Source organism: Anopheles moucheti, chromosome 3, assembly GCF_943734755.1.
Source record: "Anopheles moucheti chromosome 3, idAnoMoucSN_F20_07, whole genome shotgun sequence".
Lineage (NCBI taxonomy): Eukaryota > Metazoa > Arthropoda > Insecta > Diptera > Culicidae > Anopheles > Anopheles moucheti.
Window position 1 is genome coordinate 85,829,146 of NC_069141.1, and position 10,985 is coordinate 85,840,130.

At 42.5% G+C, this 10,985-nt stretch overlaps 1 protein-coding gene across 1 annotated transcript in view; it reads right to left on the bottom strand.

The window, feature by feature from the left end:
* LOC128301162 (acid sphingomyelinase-like phosphodiesterase 3a) overlaps window positions 1-3,151 on the bottom strand; it is a 45,334-nt gene extending 42,183 nt beyond the window's left edge. The window contains exon 1 of the mRNA XM_053037510.1: window positions 3,020-3,151. Within this exon, the coding sequence (XP_052893470.1) occupies window positions 3,020-3,122 (103 nt within the window). The 5' untranslated portion in view covers window positions 3,123-3,151. The remainder of the gene's footprint in view (window positions 1-3,019) is intronic.
* Between the last annotated feature and the right edge of the window lie 7,834 nt (window positions 3,152-10,985).

Genomic DNA, 10,985 nt, shown 5'->3' on the forward strand with positions numbered 1-10,985 from the left:
AGATTATGTAGTCCAACCACTCAGAAATTTAGGGCATTTAATCGATCAAAAATAACAAGCTAATGTGAAACAGCATAGTGATTGCCTTTGAATAACCTTAGCCACACACTCATGCACAAAATAATCCCACGAAATGAGTTAATAATTGAAACATGTCCCTACACTTCGATCACAATCTGCCACGTAACGTGCGTACTGATTTTCAATAAACTACCCCTCGGAAAGGTGCCGTGCGCCGAAACCCGGCCGAAAATTGATAAAAGTCCGCTAGAGTCGCACGCGACCTCTTGCTAGCCATCGGAATGGTAATCATTTCCCTGGCCGCACGTACGACCATAATCATCACGATCGAAAATTACCGTCATCCAGGCTGATGGGTGCCTCGACTACACCATCGAGACAAGATGGCCAATCGGACCGGCTTGTACTCCCAGCCCAACCAACGCCACTTAAGGTGGAGCAAGAAACAATCTCGCAGCGGTGATAATGGTGAGCGAAATGTTTCCTCGTCATCACATCGTTGCGATAAATACTGCGCTCTGCTAAAAATCGAACCAGAAGTAAATGGAAATGGTGCTTTCCGCTGCGGAGGGCAGGAGGAGGACGGAATCGGAAGAGGGTTCAACAATCGGCCTATTGATTTTGCTTCGGTGGTGGGAATTTCGCTTCCGGAAGCGGAAACAGTCATGGAAGTTGAGCGAGACACAGAAATTATGTCACGGTCGCGGATGGCGGAGGAGAAAAATCCGCTCGCGCAAAATCGTTTCCTTTATTTGTCGATGAACGAGGAGAAGGTAATGAAGTGTGCGGGTATGAGGTTGGTAGTTGAACGGTGGGAGAATCACGGAATGAAAATCGAGCAAGCACGAGCGCAACATCCTGTTCCGCTGTGCCATTTCGTATCTCTTGTGTTTGCATCACAACACCGTCACGAACGAGCGGAACGAAACGATTAGGATGGCAAATTATTTTTCCTGATCACCTCAAACCCATCGCCGGTTGTCTCCTCCTCCCGGAATGCGAAGGAAGGAAGGATCGTGTCCGCTGGTGCCAATAGCAACATAGAGCCAGTAGAAAAACTAGAAAAATCCTCCCACGATGAGTCGCCACCGCGACAAACGACAATTGTGAAAATAGTTATGCACCGAATACAATTAATTTCCGCTCAGCATAAATACAGACGCGCGGGGGCGAACGGAACGGTGCACAATCCGTTCGCTGTTCCGTTCTATGCATCCAATGCACGTCCTTGTCATTTGAACACGATGGGGTGGGATACCGTACCTTGTATGCTCTGTCTGCTGACGTTTTTTCCGAACCTTGCATCAATTGAAAAGAACATCGAATGAACAAATAGACTAAAACAAACAAAGAGCAGCAACTGCAGCCATTCGAATAAGCGCGAACGCGAAGAAAACTGTCGAAAACTGTCCAATCGGTAGGGAGGCTTGCCAAGCGAGATAGGCAGAATCGGTTTCTAAACGATCCCGCATGTTAATGGCGCACAATCACGCACGATAACATCAAACAGGGAGAGGCTGCGATGGAGGGCACCGTATGCGAGCGAACGCGGATGACATGCACCGGAAAGTGCCTTCCCCGTTGCACGAGGCGGATAAACCATCCCGCAGAAACCTCAGACCAAACCCCATCGGGACAGGAAATTGCCAGGAAAGTTTTTCAGTTTAATATTTATGAAGCAGAATTAGAGAGCTTTCTGACAATGGCCTGTGCAGCAACGGGGATGAAAAATGTCTGCAATATGAATGAGAACACATCATCGCAGAAGGTGTACCGTTCCCGAGGACACATGACACGGGTTGGCAGAATGAGACACCCAGAGGAGGGAGTACAAATCCGAAAGCCACACACAACGTTCGCAGGGGGCGGTTTAGGAGTAGGGATGTTGTTAGCGAAGAATGATCCCGTCGGGTATTTATCCTCTACCCACCGCTTCAAGTGGGCTGCGGAGAAATAATTCCCATACATGATTGCCTCTGCGAAAAGTATGCACGAAAAAAAAAATCAAATGCGACGGCGAGTGTGTTCATGAATCCATCAACATCGATCGAAGCATGCCCATTAATGATTTATGTCAATCGATTGTTCTGCCGCGCTGCTCGCGATTGATGGCGTTGAGGTGGTTGAAGTTTTGCTTTGCAGATGTAATGAAAATGCCACGGTTAAGAGGGTGGAAGCTTTTGGAGCACAACGCAGAAAAAAAAGCAGTTGAGAAGCTTTCGCTGAGCAAATGCAAATTTAATGAGCTCACGTTGCGATGCGCCAGCCATGATGGATCATACTGATTGCCATGGCGATGGTTAATGGTTGCCGCTTCGAGGCTGTGAGTCTCGCGTCACAGCCACCGTTGCAGTAATTGGCGCTGTATGTGTTTCGAAAATGATGGTTTTATTCTTATTTTATTTGGCTAACGAGTAGCACATACCGAACAAGTGGTATTTTATATGATTTTACCGGGGTTTTTGGGAGATTACAATGAATAGCCTGAAGGCAGAATCATGTATGTGAATTTTTTTAGTAATTGAACCTTAAAAGTCGTGGTATTTTGCTCGACAAACTAGTTGCTAAGCGACTAATAACGTTCTATAATAAAAATAAATTAAATCGCTAAACAGTTTCATATTCAATACCACAATCGAGTCAATGCACGTCTAGTCTGTTCGCAAAGAACGCAAAGGATTTGAAATTGAACAAATCATCAATCAATTTTGATTGTTTGTTTTTCGTCAGAAACCTTTTTTAAACTACTTGTATGTAAAAGAAAATTAATCTAGTACCAGCATTCGTTATCAACTGACTGTTATTGTTTATGAAATTGAACAATGTTGTTTAATCGAATTGAAAATAACACAACCTCATTGACTTCAGCTGTAACATGGAATGAAAGTTAATATCATGCAAAATTACACTCAGTATTTATTTTACCAATTGCCATCACTTCGCACCATATAAAACTTTTCGTACAATAAAACACAGACAATCAAAGTGCAATACATACCTATCCTCGCATCGGTCAGCTTAACACAGCACGTTGCTACCAGGAAGCAAACCCATGTTAACGCTATGCCCGGGAAGACCTTCAATAGCCTATTGAGGTCCATTGTAAGTGTCCCAGCATATCCATTATGTTTCATGTAATCAACATGGAAACGGAGCAGAGCATTCCGCTGACCGCATTCGACACGACGTAGAAAAACGATAAAGCAGCGTCCGTTTCAGTTTGCTACGGCTAGTTCACTACGGCACGTTCGATTATTTTCCCCGATTCCCGAACACGAGTCACTCTATTTTAAGGACATCAAGCACTACAACTCACCGCACGGTAGTTTTGTTTCACTTTACTGGTAATGTTTATGTCGGGGGTTGTATCTTTAAGCCACTTGTTTTTGTTTCTAATAATGTTTCCTTCACTAGTGATTGCAGAAAGTGGGATAAGCAATAAAAAACTTTAAATTGAATCGTTAGTACTGTCATGTGCATTGAGATCAACACATTTGGAATCTGTTTTTGTGATTTGAAACCATTTATGTTATAAATTGTTATTTATGTTCAAAAAAACAGACGTGGCGTATCTAAAGACAAGAACAAATATCACTTTTTTTTTAAATAAGAAAATCAATAAGCATGTCCATACGCTTCCATGTGTGTGTCACCATGAAGCAAATGCCACAACATAGGTTTAACTTTTCTTTCGTGGCGCCTCTTCTATGGCATGTTACCCTACCAAACCACAACGGGAGTGCTAAATATAAGCAACCATTCACAACCCAGGCATCAATTAGCATTCATATTTTATGGCCCGCTATGATGGCACTAATGCCACAACATCGAAGAAGCTTTTCATGGAAATTCATAGCTCAAAACAGCAACAAATAACAACAGTGTTGAGGTTAAAAATACTTTCGAGTATTTAGAACAATAATGTATACTTCTTATTTGCTTCAAAATTTCCCCATTTCTCTGCCGCTCTGAAGGCAACGAAGAAACTTTACGAACAACTCAAACCCAAATGGGAAAGATACGCCAAATCCGTATATCCAACAAGAAAGCGAAAAAAAAGAAAAGGTTCACTATAAGTGGTTGATTACGATTATTGCTTATGTTGCTGTTTGGCGCACACTTTCACTTCTCTCGAGCTCCTTATTTCTGTATAAATGTTTTCATTCGGATCGCGCTTCGCTGATGTTTGGTGCCGTGGTGTATGTTTGTTGTTTTCCCTCGTACCAGCTGCATTCAATCTGCAAGAAAAAAACAGCGAAAAGAAAGAGCATGTTTAAAATCAGTATTCTACAGCGAGTTGGAAAGTTAGCGAGCGGTTTGTTTTGTTGGTCAAAGTGTTGGTTTTTATTGGCATTGAATTAATTTTGCAGCTAGCAAAGTCTTTAATGGAGCTTTTGGATTTGGTTCCTTTCACCAAACAGCAGCAGCAGCAGCGTAAAAAGTTCTTATCGCTTGTGTCCTTCGGTTCAAATGAATGGGAAAAAATTAATTTATCCATAAACTAAGGGTCAAAGGATTATGAAAAGACGCTTACAAGTTAAAAAAGTGCCTTTTTTATGATGTAACTTGAATGTTTTGAATTCGTTTCAAATATTTCTGCTGTTTTCATTTTATTCATTTTCGTATAGATGTTCTTTTGATAATAAAGAAATATATTTCTAAAAGATCATTTCTTCATAAAACTTGGATGCCAGAATAATACACTCCAGGACAAACGGTTGGTCGTAAACCCCGTTGGTCGTTTCTTTATTAAACAAGCGTCATGTTTGTCTTTCACCCGCACCAGCTATTACTCAATCCACTTCTTGCGGCTACACTACAGCTACTTTGTACAGGTTCTCGAGTGCAAAATCTTTCCCTTACGTTCCTCTCAACCCTCATTCAACCACCCCTAAGTCCACTCTCGATCACAAACTTACACGCACACAATTGCGCCATTTATTATTCATCACAATTTGTGGCCTCAATTGTGGCCTTGCCAAACAAATCATATCCATTTATTCCGCATCATTTCGATCCAACCAGCAATTGGTTGTGCAAAAAAAGGATTCGCCACCAAAAAAGGGCAACGAAAGGAGTTGGTCCTGGTACTGTGCAAGATCCAAATCACCCGGGAAAGCATAATTGCCACACAAAGCACAAGCGACCGAGGGGAAGTCCCGGGGGGTGGGGAGAGAGTTAAATTGCGGCATCACGTCGGTCAGGCCCTTAGAACATGGGAACGCACCGACCATGTTGGATGAATTGTCTGCACAAAACGGGAAGCGGGGAAAGCGCAGGAAGCGACAAAAGATTGCAGTTATAGATAAAATGCCAACCGCGACTTGGCAGTGCTTTCGGGGCACGTCCGAGCTCGGGCACTTTGGCGGTCTGAGTTATGCTAACGACTTAAGTATGGAAGAACATTTGACGACGACGACAACGTCGAGGATGATGATGATGACGAGGTTAGTTTCTGCTCTGGTTTCCCTTATAATACCATTCTTCGTCTAGGTTTGCCCATCAAAGCAAAAAGGTGCCCCCTTCGGAACTGCCACCACCGCATCACACGCAGAAGCCATCCGTGGTGTTCGGAAGCGCGAAGGAAAAAATAATCGTCCATGGAGAGTGATTGCTAAAAATTACATAAGGACCAAGCGGAGTTTAGTGAAATTGCTCACTTCCTTCCTAAGGGCTCGGACCCATCCCAACGGGCGTAACGCTTCCAGAAACACCCTTACCGACCGAAAGCTTGCGTACCGATACAGTGTGCTTTTCTTGGAAGTGGAAAACCCCAGTATGGAGGCAATCGGGGAAAGCGTTCTTTGTGGTTGTGTGTTCAAGGTGAGTTGGAATCGGAAATGCTAAAGAAGACGCAACTGCGTAAAGGTAAGCGCATAAATGCTAAGCAAACTAGGCACCCGTTCTGGATGAGTTCCGTGAAGGGAAAAAACGCACCAACGATAGGACGACGCACACACACACGCACCCACCCTTACGCGTTTGCTGTGGCGTCTTAAGCGGATTAAAATTATCGCGTTACGTGTCGTGGAGCTATAATTATTAACATATTTTCATTTCAACGGACCCACTTTCCTTTGTCTCGTTGGTGTTCTTACCTGTGGTGAGAATTTCTTGCTGTTATTTTTGTTCTGCTTCTTGACGTTACAATAAAAAAAACACCCAACGCTTGTGCAGCAAACAAATCCTAGAGGGATACGTTGATAGACCATGAAGTCGGCGAAGATTCCCCTCTTATACAACCGAAAAACAACACACGCACAAAACTGTCCTTTCCGTCTCATTTCCTTCACAACCAGCTTATTGCGTTACCTTCCTAAACTAACTCTTGAGAGATAATTTCAATCCACTTAGTGAATGGCACCAAAAACGCACCGACACCGTGCCACGGACACGGGTGCTTTACTTTTTGGAAGTTTTCGGTCTGTTGAATTGTTCCATTTCGATAGCTGGATGGGGGATGGAAACTGGCTGTCCTACCCAGGCAGGGAAAGAGACAGAGGCAGGATTATTCCATAAAGGGATTAGGCTAAGCGACCGCGAACGGTGAACAGTTTTATGTAAACCAGGTAAGTGTGTCGTACGGGAAGGAAGGAAACAGCACCAGAATTAATGAGGCGAAATTAGTGAAACAACGAAAATCAGTTAGATGAGAAGATTTGTTTAATAATCCGGATGGTCCGGATGGTGCATTGGAGTAGTTGATTCTTGAATGCGAATTATTGTTGCTGGAAATTGTATTCCGAAATTTTGCAATGGACAATGTACAGAACAATTTATCTACATTCAATAGCATTACGAAAGCTCCCTTTACAATTCACGGTTTTGCATATGCTTCAACCAACAAAACGCCTATGCATAAAACACTAAGCTATGCATAAAACACTTATTACAAGAAACTTTCGCACGCGCACCATTTCCCAAGGATATATTTGCCTTGTACAAATAGCTTCCAACCAGCAATCGAAGACGAAATTACAATTTCATAATGGCTACCTGAAGCACGTCAAGTCCCGGGTGTATTTCCTCTCAACGTTTTCATCTATCAGACAAGTTAAATAATGATAAAAATTCAATTTTCCTTCTCAAGTATGCTTTTCCAATTTCAGCACCAAACAAAGCTTCCTCGCGAACCGTTTGGGGTTTTGAATAATATTTTAATAGTGTGCGCAAAAGCTTCAAGCAATGGGAAAATGAATATGATTACTGCGAGCTCAAGCTCGTTACCATGGAAACGTTCGCTCCAAGGGCCCGTTCATTGGTTGGCGCTGTATTTATTCAGGTTTATTCAAATGTTTTGTCGCTTACGTTCGGTGTGTTCACATTTCTAGGAACGCGGTCCAAGCAAAATATTATGATTACAATGAATTTTGTCATTGTTTGTTTTCAGTCAAGGCAGTAACTGGTGGGCGATTTTCCCTGCACGAAAGAATCGCCGAGAAAAGCTGTGCAAAATCATCATTTTTGCCCAATTGATTTTAAGTTTTTTTTGTTGTTTTCCTCCATCGTGAGACGATTTGCGCGCAGAGGTCCGGAAAATATTGACTACTTCCGATCGGCAATCAGCCTATCAACCTTAAGAATAGATCAATGGGAGTATTTTCTGTCCCGGCGAAAAAATGAATTTTCGTCGTAAGGTTGTTTTTTCCCATCTTGTTTGTTTCTTTCATCTTGTTTTGCTTCTCCCACTACCCATCCGTTTTCGGTCATCGGTTTTATCGAATTTTCCCCGAAATTCATCAGCTTCCGTTTATTGTGTGTCCTCCATCAAAGTCAATGTCAAGTCATGCTTATTATGAATATTTATTACTAACCGTCCCCCAGGACCTTTGGGAAATTCGACGATTGGTCGACAGCGGAACACTTGCCCTGCTTTTCTTTCGTTCTGTGTGTTTCTCCCATTTGTCTTTTTTTATTATGTCAACCCCCCAAAGAAATCAATCAAATAAATCGTGCCGGTCCATTCATTCTCGACCAGAGTCGACACCAGAGAAAATGTAAGCCACGTGAAGGAAAGCTCCTTCCATGTGTGAGGGCGAGGTGTTTGTTTGAGTTCATTTTGCTTTGAATGGGAGTTCTCTTTTGCTTACATTGTAGCTGTTTTCCATCCCTGTGCCGTCGGCGTCAACCCCGGGCACTGACGCCGTTTTCGGCAAACCCAGTTTCGTTTGTTTGCATTTCATCCTTCTTGCCCCGAGCGATTACACCACTTGCACCGTCGTTGCCACCTTGCACGAAGTGAATTATATTGAATAAGCAAATACTAAACAAGAGAAAAGCATTCGCACTCAATTTTCTCTTCACGCCGAGTCGCACTTTTTTTCTGTTTGTTACCGTATTTGAACCACCGTGCGGAGGCGTCACTCAATCAATCTTCGGTTTGGATCGAAGATAAAAATAAAGTCCAAAAAGCAGGGCGGAACATAATTTTTTGAGGTAAAAAATACAACCGAGAGCATTGACTTATTTTTTGGTCGGCAGTGTGCGATGAAAACAAATCAAAATAAATGAAAAACAAAACTACATCGCCCGGACGAAAACAACACGAAACCAATCTACGTCACGCGGTACCAGGCGTCTCCATTTAACTCAATGAATCTCTCATATTTTTCCCCATTCCGGCACCAAAAGACCCTCGCGCTACAAACACGGTGCAAGAAAAATCAATTTTCCAATAAAACTCTAATCCAATTTCCGGGGTCACACTTGACAGCCGTGCCGTCACTTCTTTAGCGACGCTTCTGGGCGGGTGGGATTCTTTTTGCTCGCCCTTAAACTGATTTGTATTCTAATCTTATTGAATTTTTCGGCACTTCCCGAACCCCGAACCCGAACGCAAGCGAACTAAACTCTTCCGGCTGAAGTGGACGCAAACTTGAGGTCTAGTGTTTACTCGACGCGGAAAACACGTAGTGCCATCCGAGGGATGACGTCCGTCTGCACAAAGCGTGAAAACAAAGTAAAACCCACTCAACTCGAGTGAAGGGGAATAGGTTTGAAAGGGAATACTTGAAGGAAAACGAAGAGAAAGGAATGGATAGATTGCTTTTTTTGTGACTAACTTATGTATCTCTATGTGTGTGGATTTGGTCACCTTAATTGGAACTCCTTGCGCCCTCTTGACGAGCACATAAACTCCCACCGGCTGCAAAACAAAGCACAGCCATTCGGACATTTGCCATTATTTTCGTCTCGCCAAACCCGACCCGAATCGGTCATTTAAGGGATGTTAAACTTTCGACATTTCTCTTCCTTTCCCTCTGTCCGGTTGCCCGGTTACGGTGCACCATTGAGTGGGAACGCCTCCGTTCCGTCCGAAGTCACAACTTTTATTCGACTCTCTGACATTTCTCGGTGCCGTGCACTCACTTTGACACTGCGTGTTTCATTCCGGCCGGGTCCACAACTCGGTCCGAACAGTTGATGAAAGTAATTTTTTCCTTCTTTCTTTTATTAATTCAAGTGCGGTCTGCTGAACAATAAGTGCCATTCAAGCACTCAGATGGTAGGAAGCATGCGCCCGAAGGATTGTAGCAGAGCCACTTGTGGAGACGATGGTGTGGTAATGAAGTGGTGGCAACGGAAAAATTACTGTGGAAAAGAAAATTACTCCCCGATGGGTGACTCCCCAGTCGTGTGAATAGCGGACAAGCTTCTTTTTTTTGCGTTTTCCCTAGCAAAAGGATACGAGCAAACAAAACAAAAAAGGGATACCTTTTCGGTGAAACACATAGGTGAAGGCTGTTGATGGGTGATGGTGGCGGGAATGGTAAACTGTTGAACTGATTGTGTTGTATAAATTGGATCGGAATTATTTTGGGTAGAAGCTTTCTTTTCCTTTCACCCCATGAAGTTACGTTGAGTTTTCTTAGTGAAATTTGTTGTTTCTCTAGCACACTTTGAGCTATTCCGGTCCCGTGGCAACGGGTGAAATGATTTTCGGTCAAACATATTGTCTGTGGTTTCAATAAAATGGTAATGAAATTTTCCACTCCAAAATCCTGGGAAAGGCCTGAAGCAAGGTAGGAAATGGGGGACACAATCCATTAGATTGATGGTTTACCACAACCTTTAGTAATCAAACATTTCCATTTCCTCTCACATACCTCTAGGTATGTGATCCTTAAAGTAATCCAGTGTCGAGTTGAAATATTCTTAATGGTTTGGCATGTTAGATTTCATTTTTTTGAATTAATAATCTTAAAAGTAAACTCATAAGAAATGATCGACTTGATGGATCATATGTTGATTGTTTTTTGCTTGTGCATTTTAGTAACATCACATCATATTTATGTTATTCTTATATTTATTAAACAATCGATCGTGTTTATCATTGCGTATCATGAACATTTTTCTTGTATAAGTGCTAGATTACTCAACAGTCTCGGTAGTTCTATGCAAGTAAAGCTTTTTCATTATGTTTTTATATCGTTTTACTAGCTGTGATATTTGTTTGAATTGATTTTCTTCTCCAACATATTTTAGTAAATGAATCATGAAACATTACAATCTGATTTAACATACAAAATACATACTAGTCAATTGTAAACATAGTGTTGATCCACCCATTTGTTGGTATTTTTAATATATTTCACACGTCGCGAACGAATTCATTTTCATTCTTCTTGATTGAATAAATAACTCACCAAAGCTACGTGCCCGTATCAATGTTTTATTCCCAGCAAAGCGTGTAGCAATTTGTCAAAGCTTCTTCACCCACCCCCGTTCGCATACGCAGAAGAATACCTCCGGAAATAAAGCGCTGCTACCGATGCGAGGTAGCCACATTAAGAGCTAACATCAGATTAACACATCAACGGTGAAAAATGGCTTTCACTGGCACAATCCAAACACTGGGATTTTCCACATCCCGCAGCCTCCCATCAATTGTGCTCGTGTGCACGCGTGTGCGTGTGTTTGCACACGCCAGACAAAAACAAAACAAAAAACACCCTACCCTCACC